The sequence below is a fragment of the Recurvomyces mirabilis genome (assembly GCF_035927965.1).
Source record: "Recurvomyces mirabilis strain CCFEE 5264 chromosome Unknown scaffold_5, whole genome shotgun sequence".
NCBI lineage: Eukaryota > Fungi > Ascomycota > Dothideomycetes > Mycosphaerellales > Teratosphaeriaceae > Recurvomyces > Recurvomyces mirabilis.
In genome coordinates this window covers 1,059,758-1,081,294 of record NW_027041939.1, presented here as the reverse complement: position 1 = coordinate 1,081,294, position 21,537 = coordinate 1,059,758, and the positions used below count along the sequence as shown (strand labels likewise).

Here is a 21,537-nt window from a genome sequence, read left to right as displayed (position 1 = left end):
GCGGTACAAGGGGGTTAGAGCTCGTTAGACGAGTAAGTTCTAAGCGATAGGTCGGGTAAGTAACTACTCTAAGGTTTAACCTTTCGGCGGGTTAGTAACTTAGGTTAAACACGAACTACCTATATAAGAAACGTCTATTCTATATATATAGGAGATTCGTATATAGTCGCGATTACTAATAGTAATTGCGACCCGATTATAGTTACCTATAGCGATTATAATCCGGATTATTCGATTACCTAGTAATAAGGTAATCTTATATCTAGTCCTAAAGTTAGTCTGCTAGCCTTAGGTCTTAGTTCCTAACTCGTTACTAATAATTAAGTTCTATATCCGTAATATTATCCCCCGTCTATAGTCCTATATCCTTATAGTAGCCTATCGTCTTAACGGATTGTTATTACGCCGGCGCGTAGTAATCGGTCTAATATAGTTTAGCGCGATTTCTAGCCTAGTCTATAAGTAATCGCGGGGTCCTATAACCTTAAAGTTCGTTATCCGAAGATAAGTTCCCTTATAACTAAGAATCGACTTCGCCTTGCTTAAGAAATATAATAGTACGGGGAGTCTACCGTAATCCCTTACGAGCGCTATCTCTTTTCTAGTTACTATTGCGTTATAATAGAATCGAACTCCCGCCTAAGATGTTCCGAGTACGTCCGCCTAGGGCGCACGTAAACATATTATAGGAGTTACTAGATCGTACTCGCGAGGAGTATTAGAAAAAGGTAGAGAAGGACGAGGAAGAGTTATCTATAATCCTTAGTCGTCTTATACGGAATAAGAAAATTCTAAAGCAGGCGGATAAGCGAGCGAAGATAAAGGCCGCATACCTTAAGTCGGAGATAGAAGCTACGGGAGAGTTAGGCGACGAGGACTATCCTATAGCCGATGCTATAGTAGGGTTGTCGCCGGCCGTATAGTCCTCGCTTAACTTTATTAATAACGCGATTAGCTTCTCCGGTCCTAAAATTGTCGTAGGAGGTCCTAGCAATTCTTAAGGTAAGTCCTAGGTTCCTACGTATTATCTTCGTTAGGGTATCCCTTCTATTTAACTAAATATTCCTAACCTCTTTTCTCTAGGATTTCTTCTACTTCCTACTCCTAGTTTTCTTAGGATTCGTAGTAGAATGTCGTTTAGAGCGCGGTGTCTAGGTGCGCTAGTTCGAGGAGGGAAACGTAGAATACGGGGTATACCTTAGTATCCCTAGGTAGTTCGAGTCGGTAGTTAAGTTCGCCTCTCTTCTTAGCGATTAGAAACGGTCCGACCTTTATATAATCTAGTTTCTTCGTTCCTCTCTTAGTTTTTAGGTTCTTCGTTAGAAGGTATACCTTATCCCCCGTCTTTAGCTAAGGCGCTATTTTTAAGGCTTTAAATCTTGTCCTTATAAGAGCTCGCTAAGATTTAGAGATATTTTATCGTAATTTGCCGTAGACGTCCTTAAGTTCGGAGGCCTTAACTAAGGCTTCCTTAGATACTAGTCCTTTGCGCGGTTCTATAAATAGGTTCGGATCCTTGCCGTAATTAGCGTAGAATAGCGACTCGCTAGTAGTCTCGGAGACATTATTATTAAGTATAACCTACGCTATTAGTAGCTTTTCTACCTAGTTATTTTAGGCTAGGTTTATATAGTGCCTAAGGTATAGCTCGAGATTTTAGTTTATTCTCTCGGTTTAGCCGTCTATTTCCGGATAGAATGCTGTAGATAGCTTATATTTAAGTCCAATTGCTGCGACAAGTGTTTTCTAGTAGTTTAATATAAACTTAGTGTCTCTATCGGTAATAAAAACCTTTAGTATCCCGTAGTAGCGTATAAGGCGATCGAGTATAAGGCAGCCTAACTACGGGGCCGTAATCGTCTTACTATAGGGAATAAAGTATATATACTTAGTTAGCCCGTCGACTATAACTAGGATACCGTCGTAGTATACTCCTATTACCGGGTTAGGTAACTTAGGAAGATCGGTTATAAAGTCTATTATAACTTCTTCCTATAGTTTTTCGGGTAGCTCCCGAAATTATAAGTTGCCGTACTTCGCGTAGCGCGAAGACTTATTCTTATTATAACTAATATACTTCCTAATATATTCTAAGACTTTTCGTCTTATATCTAAGAAGGCGAAGTTCCGTCGAATATATTCTATTATTCGAGCAATACCTAGGTAACCGGAGTCTTCCCTACTATAGTAATCTTATATATAGTCGTTCTCCTTAAGTAGCGGTACCTTATACTTACTATGCTCGACTAGGAATTCTTCGTCGTCGTCCCGTAGAACCCGAAGAGTTAAGTTAAACTCTTAAGTCTTTGTACTAAGGCTTCCGTCCTTATTAACCTTTAGCACCTGTTTTAGTTTAGGCTCGTTGCCCTCCGTATAGTCGCTTCGTCTACTTAGCGCATCGGCGCGCCTATTATCTTTTCCTAGAGTATAAATAATATTAAACTTATATTATCTAAGTAGCTCTAACTATCGACATTATCGTCTCGAAAGATCTTTAGTAGTTATAAAGAATTGTAGGTTCTTATAATCCGAGTAGATAGTTAGTCCTATAGCTCCTTTATAGTATATTCTCTAGTATCGTAATACTACGACGATCGTAAGTAGTTCCTTATCGTAGATCTCGTAGTTTTATTCCGCTAGCGTTATCTTCCTTAAGAAGTACGCGATTAGGTATCGATTTCTATTATACTCCTATATAAGGCAAGTACTAATAGCAAAGTCGGAGGCATCGGTTTCGATAATAATATCTCGTTCTAGATCGAATATAGCGAGTATTAGTACAGATATACTAACTTCTTTTAGTTTCTAGAAAGCTTGCTCCTATGTCGGCGTCTAGTTCTATTAGATGTCCTTTTTCGTTAGATTAGTTAAGGGTGTAGCTATCCTTAAGTAGTCCTTAATAAACTTTCGGTTATAGTTAGCTAGTCCGAGGAATGCTTATATATCTCGGACTATCGTTAGTTTAGGCTATTCTATAATTAACTTAATTTTCTCTAGATCTATGCGAATGCTATTAACTCTAACGATAAAGCCTAAGAAGTCGACCTCCTTATAGAAGAACTTACACTTCTCGGGTACGGTTTTGAAGCCTAAATTGCTAAGGTGTTTAAAATGTTATGCACCTACGGTATAAGGGGGTTAGAGCTCGTTAGACGAGTAAGTTCTAAGCGATAGGTCGGGTAAGTAACTGCTCTAAGGTTTAACCCTTCGGCGGGTTAGTAACTTAGGTTGAATACGAACTATCTATATAGGAAAGGGCTTATCTATATATATAGGAGATTCGTGTTCCCAACTAGCTACTAGTCCGCCAGACCCCTCGTCTAGTCGGATAGCTAGTTACGTGTCTGTCTAAAGTCTAGTAAAGATAGCTAGTTACGTAATTCGCGGGTGCGCCCTTAGCGCTTTCCTTTAAGGCTAAAATAACTAGTCCCTATTCTCTTATTCTACACCCTATATCACATGTCCGTAACACCTATATCCTATAAAGTTAGGAATAGCGACTATATGCCCTAACCCTAACGTAGTTAGAATCTATAATTATATAAGGGATTACTTTATTATTAGGTAATTAAGCGATTAGGGTTGTAGTTACCTCTAATAACTATAATCTAAGTTATAACTTCTATAGGTAATTACGACTATTATATAAATCTCCTATATATAGAGAATAGACGTTTCTTATATAGGTAGTTTATAATTAACCTAAGTTACTAACCTACCGAAAGGTTAAACCTTAGAGTAGTTACTTACCTAACCTATCGCTTAGAAATTACTTATCTAATATACTCTAACCTCTTTATACTATAGGTATATAATAGTTCTAGGCCTTATATAAGTTAGATAACCTCTCTACTGCTATTTAGTTGTAGTCTAAGCGAGTAATTTAGCTTTCTTAACTTACTCTTTAGTCCTATTCTATCCTTTACTACTAAGACCTCGAGTATAGCGCTTAGATAGTACGCTTCGGAGGATTATTCTTTCCTCGCTAATACTAAGAACGGTATAATAGCGGACTTGACCGACTGTAGCAATCTCTAAATCTAACGTCGCCGAATAGTACTACGGCTAGCGTAGGTGAGGTAGCAGACTATTCGCTATACTTCTTCGACGTCTAAGGATGCGAAGCCTACCGGCTTCTACAACGAGGTCAACGCTTTGTAAGGCTAGAAGAGAACATACTGGACAGATAGCGCATTCGAGGCTTAAGACACGGCGGCTGTCTGAAACATTACCAATCTGAGATTATTCACGTGTGCTGCAGTCCTAGCCTAAAGGTGTCGAGAACGTGCACTAGAGGGATCACGGAGCTAGTTTTGGCCTATATGAGTGCGGTCCTCATGTTCTGAAGAGGAACATATGTAGATCGATATAGGCGAGCGATGAGATAAGATAGACGTTGTTTCTTATGAAGCACACGTAGAGGTGTATAGGCCTACGATAATAACGGCCTTTCGTTGCTTGCAAGAAGGTAAGAACTCATGACGGCGGTACAGAGAGGACCGATTTACATTAGTATTTTCAGACTTGCCCAATAGCTGTGTATGGCAATTTCTCGTCCTTCTCCACAACTTCCTGAGGAGTGCGGATCCCATCGTTCTTGTACTCAGCTCCGTCAATGACCATGATGTCCTCGTAGATACTCGCTGGTATGATGGTCTCCGACGCAGGAAAGTAATACGAAAGCGACCAGTAAAGGAAGGCTGCGCTTGTGAAGCCGTATAGGTAGTTCATCTGAGAAGCGTCAGTGGTCTCGTCAGCGACTCCGTAGATCGTGAAGGCGAAGACTTACATCATACACGTGCTCGATCCCAGCTGAGATGCTAACACTGGGGTTGACGGCTTTGGCAAGGCCGGGCACGTTCGGTACGACCGAGACAGTAAAGGCAACGGCTGCCCGCCAGTTTATACCATGCCAGTATCGATAACGAGCGTGCCTTCGATAGAGGCTTGGGACGTCGATGTTCCTCTTCTTCACCAGCCAGTAGTCCGTGGCGAGCAAGGCAGCAATCGGACACAAGAAGATGGACAGACCGCTCATGAAGTTCAAGAGTGATTCTGCAGAGTGGACGATCTTCCACGGAACCATCACCCATCCCGCGGTGACGGTGATGATGATGACACCCCGGCGGATGTTGATATACTTCGGAAAGAGGTTTGTTAAGTCATTCGACGCACTAATAACGTTTGCAGACAAGTTCGTTCCGATCTGAGCCACGCACCAGGTGAAGCCGACGAAGAAAGCACCGCAGCGACCGGCAGGACCATGCCATTGTGCTGCGAGGGCAAGAGGGTCCCATATGTACTCGCCATAGACGACTTTGGCCGAGGACGTGCTAATGATGCCGAAAAGGCCCAAGATGATTGATATGAGTGGCAAGAAGAGACCTTGCCAGTACACGCCCTTGGGTTTGTCGAGGTACCGTGTGAAATCAGCGACGTTAGTGGCCATGGTCGCCCAGCCTCCAGTGATGCTCATCATGCTGGACATAATAATCCAGCTACGATGGCTACCATTGACCGTGTACTCTTGCTTCCAGATATCGCCAGTGCCGCCTGCTTTCATGGTCATTGCAATGACCGTGCCGACAGATGCGATGATGACCACAAAGGATTTAAACCAGAAGAACCATTTCAACTTGTGAGGCGGAGTCAGTAGGATGGGGAACTGAATAGACCAGAAGATGAAATGGGAAACCATCTGTTGCGTGGTGATGCCGACTGCCGCTGGGATGTGGTTCGGTATGTCTAGATAGCTGGGCCAGATTGCGCGGATGCACTGCGTCATGGCGGTCGAGCCGGTCCAGGTCTGTATAGCGTGCCAGAACAGTGCAGTGATCATACGCACAACAACAGCAAAGCGAGCGAAGTAGAAGCCGAAGCTTGACCTTGCGGCCACTGGGAAGGGAACATGAAGATGTGCTCCTATGGCACCGTTCAAGACGAGCGGTATGGTGTCGATGGCAGAGCCGAGGATGATGCAGTAGACCGCTTCACGCCACGTTAAGCCCACCGCGATGATGGAGGATGGCGCCTGCCAACCCTGGGCATTCATGGCATCTGATATCCAGAAACCGAGGATAGTCCATGATGTCCAGGTCCTTCGGGCGATTGGTGTGACATCGGCATCGATGTTCGACCACCTGTCCGGGTCGGCGAAGGTGGTAATCTGCCGCGGTATGACCCAGCCGGAAGGCTTGCTCTTCTTCTTGAGCTCGCCTTTGGAGGTCTTGAACCTCTGGCGAAGGACTGTAGTCATGGCTGTGACCTTGCAGAGAGATGGGATGGAAAGATGGCTACGCTGAACATGCTCGGAGTGCAGGAATCGACCTACCTTCTTATGCCAAACCGATATCTTCGACACCCATATCAACAGACCCGAGTAAGGCACTTACAACGAGATCCACAGCCACGAGGTGGTTTACCAGGAATGGTGAAAAGGCTGATATGGCGCTTATCGGGCTTATCAGTGCCTGCAGCGACGCCAAGACGGCCGCCGGCGGCCAAAACTTCAGAGCGGCGAGACTGACTCGTGAGACTCGGCGATGGCATTGAGCACATTTATCGAGGAGTTGTGGAAGCAACGGACCGTCTTGAAGCTTGAAGGGTTCCCTGCAGAGTCTTGTGACCACAACCCCTCTGGCAGCTCTTCTCGCATCAGCCACACGACATTTGAGGAAGGATGTCAGAATTTGTATCTTTTTCAGGGAGTATGGATGACATTGGAGGAGGTATACACGGCGCCGAAACTGATTGGAAGATCAGGAAAGCGAACACTTGCTGGGAATGTTGCACGCAAGGCCAAGTTCTCGGAGATCCCAACAATCTCTTTGGCTGCAACGGAAGGCGAGATCATTGAGCAGCTCAGCGATGCGTGCACCCGAGTCGGGTTCTTCTACATCAAAGTCAGTATATTTTGTGCGATGTGAGCATCAGCTAACTCGTCAGCAGGACCATGGTGTCTGTGACGCCGTAACGAGCTCGATATTTGATACAGCCGAGGAATTTTTCAACCAGGCGCTCGAGGTTAAGAACGAGATCAACTACAAGAAATCCACCATCCTGCGAGGATACGAGCCTATCGCCGAGGTCCGCACGGATGAAACCAAGATGGCTGATCTCAACGAGGCCTTCAATTGCGGATATGAGCCTCAACTGGACCCCCAGCGAGATAGCTCGGAGCATGCATCTGGTAGTTCTCCATGTTGAATCAGTCGAAACTATTCTGACTGTGTTGCAGTCATCGATGGCATGATGCGAGGTCCGAATGCGTGGCCATCGCAGGTCGGGTTCAAGGACAGCGTAGCAAGGTATTATGGAGAAATCCTGATGCTAGCCCGCCGACTAGTGAAGCTGCTTGCTCGAGTGCTGCAGCTCCCAGTAAATCACTTTGATGAGCTAGTAAAGACACCTGGTGCGATGCTGCGGCTGTTGAAGTACCCAGCTCAACCACCAGACAATCCAGATGCATTCGGCATTGGAGCACATACGGTAGGCGCGAGCCGCTTGCTCGTAAAAGTTGAAGATTCTGACCAACGGCTTCGTAGGACATCGAGTGCTTCACCATCCTTCTACAAGGCAAGCAGCCAGCACTTCAGATATTGAACGTCGACGGCGAGTGGATCCAGGCGCTACCAGTACCAGGAACATTCATAGTCAACATAGGAGACATGCTCGCACGATGGAGCAATGACGCATTCATCTCCACGGTCCATCGTGTGCTAAACACAACTGGGCAAGAGAGGTACTCGGTGCCATTCTTCTTTGGCCCTTCGTACGATACAATGCTGCATCCCCTCGAAAGTTGCGTTCCAGCAGGCGAGACTCCTAAGTACGAAGCTGTGCTAGCTGGTGATTACGTCTACCAACGACTGGCCAGAAGTCGTCTGACCGAGCAGGAGACAGCACGGTTACCGCTGTCAGCAGTGCTAGTGTAGTTTATAAGCCTCGTCTTGATCCGAGAACAGATAGAAACCTTGGTCTCGATAGCACTCACGAACGGTGCTTTGAATTGTCGGCTTGTACAAGCACTCGTTCAGGCGTATCTGCCGTGACCCTCATATCGAGTGGCTGCAATTGGTGGTCGGCTTCCTTGGCGCTTCCCCACAATGGCTCGTATCAAGCTTCCAAGCTCGTTAGGAGCTTTATCTACTGGCCATGCGTTCCCCGACGGCGACTGGCGAGACGGCGCAAAGGTCGTGGTCGGGCGCATCTCATGGCCGCAGCTAAACTCGATAATGCCCAATTTGGCACAGGCGCTTGCATATAATGACAGTAGGTCATAGCAGTACTGCCATCCCACAAGCATCGCTAACTCGCCTTTAGTACCATGTCTGTCACGATGGAACTCGCATCGGCACGTCCATATGCTTTCAAATTCCGACCGGAGTCGACTGCTCTCCTCATTATCGACATGCAAAGGGACTTTCTAGATCCTAATGGCTTCGGAGCCATCCAGTGCGGCAACGATAAAGTCTTCGCCAGCGTTCGCAGCATTGTACCTAGGACGAAGGAAATCCTCCGCAAAGTCCGAGAGATGGGTATGCATGTCCTGCACACCCGGGAAGGCCACCAACCAGATCTCTCCGACTTGCCACCAGCGAAACGTCTTCGGCAGACTTCTGCGCCCTCAGGTCATCACACAATAGGAATCGGCGACCAAGGTCCCATGGGTCGCTTGCTTATCCGCGGGGAGTATGGGCACGACATCATCGATGACCTGAAACCGCATCCTGGAGAGGTCGTGATCGACAAGCCAGGCAAAGGGTCGTTCTGGGACACGACTCTTCACCGGGCACTGCTCGCTCGTGGCATAACCCACTTACTGATTGCTGGCGTGACGACGGAGTGTTGTGTGAATACTACTTTCCGGGAGGCAGCCGACCGTGGCTTCGAATGCTGCGTGTTGACCGACTGCACATCCGGCTTCGACTCCAGTTTTGTTACTAAATCACTCGATATGATGTGCTCCTACGACGGTCTGTTTGGTTACGTCGGCACGTCAGAAGAGCTACTCAAGTGTGCCCCCCAAACAATGATATCTCCACCGACGACGCCACCAGGCTTTCAAGGAGATCTATCAATGCCAACATTGCGAGCACAGTACATCGGTCGGCAAGCTACGCCATCGGAAGTGGTTAAGCATGTCTGCCTGCGGATCCAGGAGTACCAGGCAAAGGACCCAGCTGTATGGACATATCTGCAACGTTCGGACGACATCCTTCAGGCGGCGCTTCAGCTAGAGCACAAATTTGCAAACCAGCCACTGCCATCATTATATGGACTGCCGTTCGCGGTCAAGGATAACATCGACGTGGTTGGTGTGCCGACTACTGCAGCTTGTGACGAGTACACCTACACGCCATCACGCAGCGCAAAGGTTGTGGACGCATTGCTGGACGCCGGTGCAATCTTCATCGGCAAGACGAACTTGGACCAGCTAGCAACTGGTCTGTCAGGCTGCAGATCACCCTTTGGTTATCCACGCAGCGTGTATGATCACAATCGCATATCGGGCGGCTCTTCGTCGGGATCTGCCGTCGCTGTTGGTGCTGGACTAGTGACGTTTGCCCTGGGAACAGACACCGCAGGCTCCGGCCGTGTTCCAGCCGCGTTCAATGGCATCGTGGGATTTAAGCCAACCAAAGGCACACTCTCAGCTCAGGGTCTTGTACCAGCATGCAGGAGTCTGGACACCATCACTGTTCTTGCACCCACAGTCGAAGAGGCGCGGGCAGTGTGGCTAGTAGCTGATCAAGGCCCAGATGAGTCGGATCCATGCGCAAAGTCGCAACAATCGCTACCGCTGTGGCATGTCGACTTTCGTGGGCCGAAGGTTGGTGGTTTTACGTTTGGCGTACCACCAGAAAGTGCGCTGCAATGTTGTACTAGCAGTTACCGCGATCTTTTCTCGAAATCGGTGGCCAGAATGGAGCGTGCAGGCGGCAAAGCACAGGTAGTAGACTGGGCTCCCTTCGACATGGGAAGCAAACTACTATATGAAGGTGCCTTACTCAACGAGCGGATAGCTTGTCTTGGTCCCAAATTTTTGGGCGACAACCACGAGAGGCTACATCCTGCGCTCCGTGAGCTGTTCGGCAAGGCTCTGGCGCGCGGAACGCAGCCTTGGCAGGTCTATGAAGATCAGCATGTGCAAGTAGCATGCACACGACAAGTTGCGATGGTTTTCGAGAAGATTGACGTCCTTCTGGTGCCGACTGTGCCGTGTCACCCCACGGTGGCTGAGATGGAGGCAGATCCCGTTGTTTTGAATGCAAGATGTGGCGAGTTTACGCACTTCGGAAATGTTTTGGATTTGTGTGGTTTGGCCTTGCGGTCTGGGTTTAATGACGGAGAGAGTGGCCAAAGGTTGCCATTTGGAGTTACTTTGCTCGGAGCCAGTGGCACTGATGCGAAGATCTTTGACATTAGTCGGGAGTTTGAGAGGACCCAGTGACCTCTAGATGTATCGTAGTCCCAATTACATCAATGTCGATAGGTCTTCCATCCAAGCGGGATGAAAAAGTGGCCACGAGATGGTGATGAGGAGAGAAGGAACTGTGTTGAAGCAATAAAACTCTGAACACAAATGTGTAACCTGAGGCAACTAGATTTCAAACGCTTTATCTTTTGACACACAAGATGCTATCCTTATCGCAACCCACACCTGCCATCTCATCGCACGGTCCTACTGTCGTACAGATTAACGACATAGCAGCTGTATCGAAGCATGTACGGTGGCGACAGTGACGATATAGGGGATGCCGGAGCCATCGAAGAGACCTCGGCCGTGTGATAGTTGCCGCAAGAGAAAGACGAAATGTGTGACGGAAGCTGGTGACGCTGATTGTGTACTGTGTCGCTTTCATAAGCAGCAATGTACCTATGAAGCTGCGCCTCAGGCTCGAAAACGAGCTACGCCGTCCGATGCCAACAAAACAGAGACGGCCACCAAACGGAGTAAGACTATAAGGACGATCCCAGGAACAGGCGTTCAAGAATATGACGCTCTATCGGGCGCCACACTGTTGCGACGGACTCTTGGACTTCAGAACTTGCATCATAGCAGATACATTGGTGCCAACGACTGCTTGGATGCTTCCGTATTGCTCTCACCTCCTCTGGACAAGGACCGAATTCCGGCCACTGGTGGGAAGCCATTGAGGATCCGATTCGTACACCCGTTACACGCCTTTCAGATCAATCCGGATGCAGATACGGTAGGGTACGGACATGAGTCAGCTATCCAGGACCAGATTGAAGCGGCTGTGGAAGGCCATGGGCCTCAACTTGTGAAGCTATACTTCTGGATCGTGCATCCTTCATTTCCAGTGCTACACAAAGAGGTCTTTCTAGAGAAGTACTCCAGAACATATCGAGAGTTCTCACCACCTTTGCTAGCGGCAGTGTACCTGCTGGCAAGCGGCTATTGGATGTATAGCAATGAGCTGGTCGGAGCGCCCAAATCAGATGTGACCAAGCTGGAGCGCTTGGCATCGGAATCTTTTCGCAGTACACTGAAGCGGCCGAAGCTCTCTACCATCCAGGCCGCCCTTCTACTGTCTCAATACAATGGTACTAAAAGTACTGCTGGCGAGCTGCTTACCCCAAGAGAGCTAACGACTTACGTTGTCAACCTGGCGTTTGGACTCGGACTGCACTTGGAGCCCACAGAATGGGGTGAGTGCATCAACAGCAGCGTTCCTCTTAGCAAGGACTTTTGCACTGACCATTGTCCTTAGACATTCCTGACTGGGAAATCGATCTCCGCCGGCGGCTCAGCTGGGCCGTGTATATTCAAGGCCGATGGAGTGCGCTGCTCTACGGCGGTCCCTCGCGCTTCACCGAGCACGACTGGCTTGTATCCGAGCTGGCGCTGGATGACTTCTACGAACGTGGCGAAGACGGGCGCGCCGCAAACCCAGAGGAGCAGAAAGGCTGTATGGCATTCGTACATATGGCTACCTTGAGCACCATTCTCTCGGATATCATGATCCAGTTATTGTCCGCTAGATTTCAGCAAAGAGTAAATTTGGCGGAGCACAAACTGAGTCTACTCATGGAGCAACTGAAGCCACTGCAGCTGCAGCTTAAAGAATGGTTTGCGACCCTTCCGGAATCACTCAAAATGGAGAGCTCAGCCACCATGAAGCTCTCCTCGGTCTGCTACTTGCGCCTAGCATATTTGTCCGTCGAGACATGCCTACACCGTCTCGTTGTTCAGACGCTGACCAGGAGCGCCGTCGACGATAATCTTCTCGGCATCCTGCGCGCTGCTGCCAAAGAACGCTTCTACAACGCCGTTGACTTCATCCAGCACCTGCAAGCGGTACATTTGGCCTCGTTCTGGTACTTCATCTCGGCGCAATGCTGTACGATCATCTATCACTTTGGCCGCCTACTTGAGCGTACTGCTACCGATCCTATAGAAAGGTCGGCCATTGCTGAAAAGCTAGAGGAGCTCAAATGGGCATTCAAGGTCAATGGAGAAGCCGGCGCGGGCTTCATGAAAGAAGCGCAGACCTTGATTGAGCAGTCTTCAAGACTCGTGCTGGTCGGCCTCGACGATCGCTCTACGAATACAAGCCCGATTGGTTTGACTGATCCAGACATTTACGGCCGTCAGCCACAACTCGCAGTCTCATCTATCCCAATGGAAACATCCTCTCCATCTGTCTGGAATAGTACAGTAGTCGACACACACAATGATGTCCACCAGGAATCGATAGATGACTGGATCCTGGATTTCGACACAAATCATGATCACTGGGCCACGTATGTGTGACGACTCATCTGTGCTTAGTATAGCCGCTTAAATGTACAGTTGGCCATGATCCAGTGTAGACTGTGACGTGTATGCTACCATCCCGTAGAATCACGATCCCGGTACAGTTGCCTCGTACAATTCACGGACGATCTCTTGAGTATGTTTCCGCTCAATCGCGAGACTGGAAACGGCAACAATACACAACGCCCTACCGAATGCCAAGGTAGTATGAACAGCCAGGCACACCATGAGGTAACGCAGCTGTGGATTGGACCTTGGCAACGCCCAAGATCTGCTCTTTTACGCCGGGCATTTTCTCTGCAGCAATTATCGATCCCGCGCATATAAGACAATAACTGCCAGGAAGTTGCTAGTAACCCTGTTTGCAGGAATCTTGGTACAAAGTGATATGCACTATCTCCTCAGACATGTATGAGTACTACTGACTCGTTGATCGGCTCTACTCGTCTACCCAGCGGGAAAATTCCACTGCGAGCTTTCGGAACATTCGATGTATCTCGTGCTTTCCTGGTACTTGCTCCCATAGCACTACCAAGCAAGGGTGATACCTACAATCGACCTTTCCATGGCTGGGAAGATGAACAGGTCGGCGTACGACTTTCCAATATCAGACCCTGGGCCGGATGCTTCAGCTGCATGGCAGATCGGGCACGAAGGACTTATGACACACTGCACATCATGAGAAGTGATCTCTGCTGCTCACGATAATGCTGCTACATAAGTCATGTCTCTCTACCATATAACAATTTAATCTCGAAATGAAGGTCTCGCCAAGTAGTGGCTCTACGCCTACTGGCACTGGGAGTAGTACTGGCCTGAAGCCACACAGGTGCCTGAGCATTGATGTCAGCATCTATTTTTTTCGGATGGAGCTTAGGCGAATGACTTACTACCTGACACGCAGCATGTAGCACCGGTCCAGCCCTGTCCACCGCACTGGGCGTACTTGGCCGCACAAGTACCGGTCGAGGCGGAGGATGTTGGTGCGGCCGCCTTAGTTGAGGTAGCGGGGACGGAGGTAGGTGCCTTGGTCGTGGGCGCGACAGATGTTGCCTTGGTAGAGGTGACGAGAGTCGTTGCCGCTTTCGATGTGGCGCTGGAGGCTTGGGCGCTGGAGGCGGGCGCGCTACCGCTGCCGCCCGGTGGGCCACCGATGTTGCCGTCGAACTTGCCGCCACCTAAATACGTTGTCAGCTCTCATGCTCCTAGATTTGTGTATACTGTTCACCTACTGATAAGAGCAGGGCCGGGGATCTTGTAGGCGGAGATTGGCGAGTAAATGTCGATCAGGATACCGGGATCAGTCTCGGTGTAGAGGGATGTACCGATGCGGCAGTCAGCGCCGCTGGCAGCGCAGGGGTTGGTCGTGCCGGAACCGGTGACGACCAAGTTGATGCACATTGGGTAGCTCTGAGCGCCGTTGGAGGAGCCAGCAGCGTGAAGACCAATAATCTCATGACGGAGCACATAGTTGCCAGCAGCGAGGCCTTCCCAGAATTGTTAGCAGAGGTAGAACCATTGTTCACACTATGATTTGAGACTTACCAGCAGGGACTGTGAAGGGAGCCGTAAAGTTGTTGGCAATGAGCTTGTCGGTGCTCCATTGGCCTGGAGGGCTGCTGTCATCCTGCAAAGCGCCAACCTCGGCCTCGAACCACTTCAAGCTGCCTTTGCTGATGGACGAGAAGTCCCCACTGACGGCAGCCAGCATGTTGGACACGGGGCCCTTGTGGCTATCGGGCCATGTGTTCCACTGGATCTGCATAGTGCTTCCTGCAGCGATGGTGAGGGCGGTGCTGCCTGGTGTGGCCGCCTTGTGGCAGATGATGTCCGCCGTACCGTACGAAGCGGGCGAGACGAAACCATTGTCGAGATTGTTGGCGTACCAGCCTGGCTGCTTCGGGGTTGGCGTTTGGTAGGCCCAATTGGGATTGCCGACGAAGTAGGCAGTGCCGCTGATGGTGGCGCTGGCGACGTAGCCGTGAGCGGAGACCAATGGCAGAGTGGCGATGGCTGCAGCCAAGGCCGCAGCAGCAAGGGAGCCGGGCATGTTGTCGAATCTAGTAGCGGCGAAGGGTTTTGCTAGTGGTGGATCTACCTGAGATTGTCTGGAAGCGAAAGAGAGCACCGGTCAACGGCGATGGGAAACGGAAGGTGGATGAGTTAGAACGATCGTGTTTGAGCAAGTAAAAGGCACCGATGGGGTGGGAAGGAATGATGATATATACTTCACGCTGCAATATTGCAATTGATATACCCGGTGGTCTAGTCGATGCGTATACTGCCTGTCAATCTGACACTCGCGGGCGCGAAGCCAGCAGTCCACGCGCGGGACCGCGAGATGAGTCTGGGCTAGGAAGCCGTCTTGGATCAGGCTGTGACAGTAGATGCATTCGTAGCGCGGGTGTAACGTACTGGACGTAGCCCATCGCTAATCGGTTGAGTATATTCGCTGCCAGCCATTGGATGGACGGGCTGCCGTACTCTGCTCTCGTCGAGCAGCGTGGTATGCATTCGCTGATTAATACAGCATGCTACGTCCTGGTGACCAGTCGGTAGTCTGTTGACATGGTGGTACGCGAAGATTGGGGCCAAGGATAATAGAGTGCTCAGACAGACGGCGTCCATGGGAATGGCAGATGACCTGGACCTTCGAAGCTGGGATCACAAGGTTCGAGAAGTTGTCTATGGGCCGCCAGCGTATTGCCTTGTTGTCGGCTAAAGACTTTTGGTTGCAGGAGGTGACACGCCCATGTTTCAGAACAAGCCTTCGCAGCCAGATCGTTGCAATAGCAATCCTAGCAGTGAGATCTTCGATATTATTATGGTCTGCTCAGATACGGTAGGCTTCTCCCAGGCATGCAACGAAACAGATGCTGAGCAACAATGATACAGCATCAGGCATACCGAGCCCAAACGGCAGTAATATCAATGTAGTGGCAGGTGACTGAGGGGAATATATAAGGTACTGCTGCAAGTGATCAATCGAGAACCCTTGGCAGGACGAGAGGGCCGACATCCCTAGATTTGTGACGCGGCCAAAGCCGTCGCTAAACCAGATGCAAAGCCGCTATACAGAAGATCCCATCGGCGGCTAACGATGAGCTTACAGTACGCCGTAGATACAGTAAAAAGCCAGAATTGGCTTCAATAATGACCTATCGACTGTTACAAAAGTGTATGCAAGTGCCGCGGAGCAACAAGCCAGGAGCAGCAATGCCCGGCCTTCGTACGGAGATCGAAGCTGATGGTACTGCTGCTCATATACTGTACAGGCCTCATCATGTCGGATTGGATTCATTCCTAGACCCCGTTACTGATGCACAGCTCAAGCCTGTAGTATCTGCAGGCAACGACAGTGTCGCTTTTGCGGGCCAGCAATCGAAAGGAGAGGGATATACCGGCAGCGGCGAAGCACTTGAGCTCGCGAGGCTATGGCTATCTGAGTGCATAACGACAGCAGCATTTGTAGACAGAACCACGAGACTGCTTGCTGGCCGATCAGGCTGCTGCAACTCGACGGACATGGAACGTAGCTCGTTGAGACAACCACACTATGTCCAGCTGCACGAGATCCATGCCCGACTTTGAGCCACTGCTCGAGTAGTTGGTGCTCACGCTGTCGATCCGATGATCCAGGACGCCATCATAACTGAAATGTGTTGAGAGATTGAGATCGATCGCCTATGTATGGTTCACGCAGGTGAAGAGTCCGAATGCTGATTGGTAAAGCGAAAGTGCCACGATGAAATTGGTCTACTAGCTACGCTTCTGCGAGCAGCATGCAGCGAGGTACGATCGGAGGCCGTATTGAGGCACGAAACAAGCCGCTATGAACTTGCCGCCCCTGTTTTCGTTTCGCCAACGGCCTCCCGTACATCCTCGAGAGCCAACCTTCCACCACTTTCCCGTACCCTCGCCACCAATGTCCGAACAATAGATCGCTTGATCGATGCCATCTGATCGAATTTGGCCAGAGCACCAAGATACCGGTTCAGACTCGCCATGATGACAGTCGCAACATCTTCGTCTAGATCGTCCGCACGTGCGAGGAAAGGCAGGAGCATGGCTACCGCTTTCTCCATCAGCATAGGCTGGTGCTTTGCCGGAAGTGAAGCCATGCCAGCCGTGATATGCTTGAGCGCCGTACCCAATGCAACCGGGAATTCAGCAGATGTTGCATCGATGCCCTGAGTATATAGCCTCGCTTCGCACAGAATAGCCTCTGGGGATGTCGGCTTCGTGGTCTGCAAATGCTCAATAGCATGCTGAAGCACATTCTTCGTGGCGGGTGCCTCTGTGAATCCCGTGACGATCTCGACAAGCATTTCTGCCACCTCGGGGTCATTCTTGAATTCCTTCATCGCAGCGTCGAAGATAGCGATAGGTATCGCACCACTGAACGCCGGTGCTTTGGCAAGCTTCTGTAGAGCTGCGGCGTCCACGACCTCCATACCCTTGCCCTCTTCCGTCTTAAAGTCCGCCGCCGTAACAGCCGGCAACGAGATCGTATTCTCGTCCTCCTGCTCCACCTCCTCTGCCGCCTCCTTACCTTCTTCATCCAGCCCCAGAATCCTCCTCCTCGCACCAAGCTTAGCCAAAAACACCATCTCCAGCCTCACAAACTCACCCCACAGCTCCCTCCTATCCCTACAAAACCTTAACCCTCTCTGCATATACGACCGCGCCGTTTGCATATCCCCCTGCTCCTCTGCATACCATTTCGCCGCCACAACCCACAGACCCCACTCCCTCGGCCGTAATCTCAAAACGGAAGTGAGAACCCTCGCCAACTTCTTGTTCGCCTTCTCCCGTTGACAGAAGCGGATATACTCCATCCACAACCCCAGATCACCAGGGAACTTTTTGGTGCCTCTGTCCAGAATGAAGAAAACAGTCCTCTGGCCGGAGTACGTCTTCGCGCCCTTGATACCTAATCGTTTACACCGTTTCTTTCGCAGAGAGTCTAGATTTTGTTCATACTCGGCGTAACGTGCATAGTCACCCGGTTTCGAGCCTCGTGCATTGAGGATGTGTTCGAAGTCGCTGCGTTTGGTCGTTATGGCTGTGATCTCGGGCCGGGTGAAGATGCCTTTGCGCTCGTAGTCCTGGAGTTCGGGGACGGATTGTTCGAGGTAAAACCGGGCTTTGTCGCTTGCTGATGCCATCTTCACTTATCCTAGGAATGTGGTGGTAAGACTTGGTGGGACCTGGTGTTATTTGGGCAAGGAAATTTGGCTCTCGATCTGATAAGATCTCGAGATTGAGGCTCTGCGGACCCGCGTTCACCCGCCCGGGTGCCTCGGAGCTTGGCACGTGGAAAGTCGCAGGGATGTTCTGGCGAGCAGCTGTCTTCGCGTTATGTTCGCGCAAAGCTCACTAATCGTCCTCTCTTCTGCACACTCCTTACTAGAAATCGTCTTCGTTTCCCTGCTGCCTTGTGCAGTCTTTCCACCGTATATACCTTATACATACACAATGCCGCCCAAACACCGCGACGGCGACGTCATCGCAGTCGTGCGTCCTCAGTATTACCCCCCTCAAACCACCACCAGCTGACACATCGTCTTCCACCAGATCCCCGGGCAATGGATCACCCACCTCCACACCATATCAGCCTATTCGGCCTTCCTGGGCGCCCTCGTAGTCGGCGTCTACCTGCACTACTACCAAATCGTGGAGAACCAATACTACAGCTACCCAACCGAATGGATCCCCTCGGTCTCCTCAACAATCGGTGATCGCTTCCCCGAACGCACCGTCTTCCAGTACTTCATCGCCGTCTGCTCCGGCCCCCGCTTCCTCCTCTGCTTCCTCTTCTACTGTCTGACGAACAAGAAGGGGGAAGCGGGTGCGAAGTTCGTTGCCGGCGTGGGGGTGTTGAGGACGTTGACTTGTGGTGGATGGACGTATGTCACTAGTACGGACAACCATGATTGGCATGATATCTTCATGGTTTCGTATCTGGTGGCGTCGATACCCTGGACGGTGGGTTGCATACTGCTCGGTCCGGTAAATCCGCGGACGGTGAGGCTGAGGAAGTGGCTCGGTGGCGCCTTCTTTGCTACCCTGGTGCCGATGCTGTATTTCTTCCTCCAGCATAAGATCCATCACGTTGCGGGAGGTATGTTTGATTTGTTGTTCGATCGATACAAGGTGCTGATACAGCGACAGCTTATACCATCTATGCCTTCTTCGAATGGTCTCTTGTCCTTCTGGATGTAGGTTTCGATGCAGTCACCGCGATCGACTTCGCGGGTCTTGAACTGGTTGTTAAGGATATCAAGGGCATGCGCAGAGGGTACGTCCACCGGCTCCCGAAGTGATCGGTACGTGCACCGCAGCACGATAGCATGCCCTCAAGACTAATACCCTCTTTCTTCTGTGCAGAGACAACAAGCAAGTCCAGGATGCAGTGCTAGAGAAGCAGAAAGATATGCCTATTGGGCAAGTGTTTGACCACAAATTCGACGTCAATGAATTGGCAGATGCTGCAGCAGACGTGTACCTCGGAGTATGTCATGCTCAACTCCTCTCGGAAACCAATACTGACATATCCTCCAGTTCGTCTTCTGGTCCGTCCTGACCTCCCTAGGCGTCAGCATCTGGTACTTTCCCCTGTGGCATATGGGCCTGTCTGGCTACGAAGTAGTTGTCATGTCAACCATCTCGCCCTTCCTCCTCGAGATTCCACAGCTCCGCCGCCTCGCCGGGAAAAACGTCACGACCCTCCAGCTCAGCATGGGTCTCTTCGGTCTCGGCTGTTATGCTCTCCCATCGCCCCTTGGCCGTCTCGGCGCCGTCACTGTTGCTGTTTGGCAAGGTTGTTTGGCGTATGCGGCTGTCTGGTGGCGTGACCGGGGAGATGCGCCGAAGCTGGAGGCGAGGATCAGTGGGTTTGTGATTGGGTTGATCGGGAGCAGTATTGCTAAATTCGCCAACGGGACGAACAATCCTACGTGGCCGATCATGAATGAGGCGAATGGCGGGTGGAACAAGACTTTTCTGGCTCTGTTTGCTCTTGCTATTGTGTGGTTGTATATGCGACAGTCGACTATGGCATCGAGTGGAAGTGTGCAGAAGCATGAGGGTCCCGTAAAAGGCTCCTCGGTGCTCGCCGGACTTGGCTTTGCAGGATTACTGTTTGCTATGCACTCTCTGCTTTCGGACTCCAGCACAATCATCCTGTGGGTCTGGACTGGCTATCCGGTCAATGGGCCTCTAGCTGTACCGCACGGCGCCTGGACCATTCTGACCATGGGTCTCGGTCTGGTGTTTGGCCTCTTCTATCCCAACCTCACACGCAGCTGGACGGCCTTTGGTGTTGGCTCGATCGGCGCAGCTTTCTTAACACTCTTCGAAGACTGGACGGGATACTATGGTGGTCTGACCCTCACTTTCTATCTCACAGCCATTACACCAATCCTCATCACCAACGCCGTCAAGTTCCCACCAGGCCGAACGTTCTTCACTGGGTTCTTCGTCTACAATTTCATGGTCCTCTTCCACGTTTGGGTCGTGGCCTACGCCTTCGTGCCCGGTGGGCCTCTAGTACGCGAACATACCGACTGGGTAATGGCAACAACCATGCTCCTCATCGGCTGCGGCGTCTTCTCCGCTCTGCAGAACAGCGGCGGTCAACAACAAAGCACCGCCCAGAACAAGTCCTCCACATACACCGCACCACCCCCCAACCCCGCCGCCCGCCGCCAGCGAAGCTACTACATAGCTATTCTCCTCTTCCTCCAACTCCTCAGCATCAGCATCGCCTACCTCCGCTTCCCCTCCTACAACTACCAACCCTACCACAAAGACAGCCGGGCCATCACGGCCGGAATCTGGACGACCCACTTCAACATCGACAACGACATGTGGTCGTCCGACCGCCGAATCAAACAACTCATTCAAGAAAGTGAACTCGACCTCATTGGCCTGCTAGAAAGCGACACCCAACGCATCATAATGGGCATGCGAGACCCGACACAGTATTTAGCGGAGGAGCTGGGCATGTGGGTGGACTTTGGCCCGGGCCCCAACAAACACACCTGGGGATGTGCGCTGCTCTCCAAGTTCCCCATCCTAAACTCCACCCACCACCTCACCCCCAGCCCCTCGGGCGAACTCGCCCCAGCGATCCATGCCACTATTCTCGCCTACGACACCCTCGTAGACGTCTTCGTCTTCCACTCGGGACAAGAAGAAGATGTCGAGGATCGCCGGCAACAGACAGCGTACATGTCGCAACTCATGGGCTCCCATGATCGTCCAGCAATATTATTAAGTTATCTTATTACGAAACCAGGGGAGGGAAATTACAATACGTGGGTTAGTGAGACGAGCGGTATGAAGGATATTGATGCTAGTGATTGGGATCGGTGGTGTGAGTACATTCTTTATAGAGGGTTGAGGCGGACGGGGTATGCAAGGGTGTCTAGGGGCACGATTACGGATACGGAATTGCAGGTTCGTTCTATTTTTCTTTCTTCCTTCCTCTTTGTCCTGTGGTTGAAGGTTGATGCTAACGTGGTTACACAGGTCGGCAAATTCGTCGTCGGCGAAGCGGACGGGAGTGGAGAGCTGATCCCTGAAGACCAAGTTCCGCACGGGTTGAGGTTTCCCAGTTTGTTTCGCGGGGAGGGTGTAAGGGGCCATCGGTATCATGTTTTCGACGAGCCAAGGTATTATGCTTGAGGGTGAGTGTACGTAATACACGGGGGATTGGAGGAAGGAAGGGGCGGATGCTGCGTGGGTGT

The 21,537-nt window shown here is 50.6% G+C and overlaps 7 protein-coding genes across 7 annotated transcripts; 4 read left to right on the top strand and 3 right to left on the bottom strand.

The window, feature by feature from the left end:
• Positions 1-4,518: 4,518 nt before the first annotated feature.
• LTS14_002754 (uncharacterized protein) lies at positions 4,519-6,256 on the bottom strand (the record flags this gene model as incomplete). Its single annotated transcript, XM_064835460.1, has 2 exons — positions 4,519-4,731; positions 4,790-6,256. The coding sequence occupies 2 exons, from the start codon at positions 6,254-6,256 to the stop codon at positions 4,519-4,521; spliced, it is 1,680 nt and encodes a 559-aa protein (XP_064697395.1).
• A 286-nt stretch (positions 6,257-6,542) lies between these two features.
• On the top strand, positions 6,543-7,934 carry LTS14_002753 (uncharacterized protein; the record flags this gene model as incomplete). The annotated part of the gene is made up of 4 exons (XM_064835459.1): positions 6,543-6,902; positions 6,949-7,189; positions 7,238-7,488; positions 7,545-7,934. The coding sequence occupies 4 exons, from the start codon at positions 6,543-6,545 to the stop codon at positions 7,932-7,934; spliced, it is 1,242 nt and encodes a 413-aa protein (XP_064697394.1).
• Positions 7,935-8,326: 392 nt separating this feature from the next.
• On the top strand, positions 8,327-10,453 carry LTS14_002752 (uncharacterized protein; the record flags this gene model as incomplete). The annotated part of the gene is made up of 1 exon (XM_064835458.1): positions 8,327-10,453. One exon carries the CDS (start codon positions 8,327-8,329, stop codon positions 10,451-10,453), a length of 2,127 nt encoding a protein of 708 aa, XP_064697393.1.
• A 304-nt stretch (positions 10,454-10,757) lies between these two features.
• DAL81_1 (Fungal specific transcription factor) lies at positions 10,758-12,781 on the top strand (the record flags this gene model as incomplete). Its single annotated transcript, XM_064835457.1, has 2 exons — positions 10,758-11,676; positions 11,739-12,781. The coding sequence occupies 2 exons, from the start codon at positions 10,758-10,760 to the stop codon at positions 12,779-12,781; spliced, it is 1,962 nt and encodes a 653-aa protein (XP_064697392.1).
• An 876-nt stretch (positions 12,782-13,657) lies between these two features.
• Positions 13,658-14,834, bottom strand: LTS14_002750 (uncharacterized protein; the record flags this gene model as incomplete). Its single annotated transcript, XM_064835456.1, has 3 exons — positions 13,658-13,962; positions 14,017-14,271; positions 14,330-14,834. The coding sequence occupies 3 exons, from the start codon at positions 14,832-14,834 to the stop codon at positions 13,658-13,660; spliced, it is 1,065 nt and encodes a 354-aa protein (XP_064697391.1).
• Positions 14,835-16,614: 1,780 nt separating this feature from the next.
• On the bottom strand, positions 16,615-17,952 carry UTP6 (U3 snoRNP protein; the record flags this gene model as incomplete). The annotated part of the gene is made up of 1 exon (XM_064835455.1): positions 16,615-17,952. One exon carries the CDS (start codon positions 17,950-17,952, stop codon positions 16,615-16,617), a length of 1,338 nt encoding a protein of 445 aa, XP_064697390.1.
• A 310-nt stretch (positions 17,953-18,262) lies between these two features.
• CWH43 lies at positions 18,263-21,475 on the top strand (the record flags this gene model as incomplete). The annotated part of the gene is made up of 6 exons (XM_064835454.1): positions 18,263-18,301; positions 18,362-18,908; positions 18,959-19,085; positions 19,175-19,298; positions 19,349-21,247; positions 21,320-21,475. 6 exons carry the CDS (start codon positions 18,263-18,265, stop codon positions 21,473-21,475), a joined length of 2,892 nt encoding a protein of 963 aa, XP_064697389.1.
• Positions 21,476-21,537: the final 62 nt, after the last annotated feature.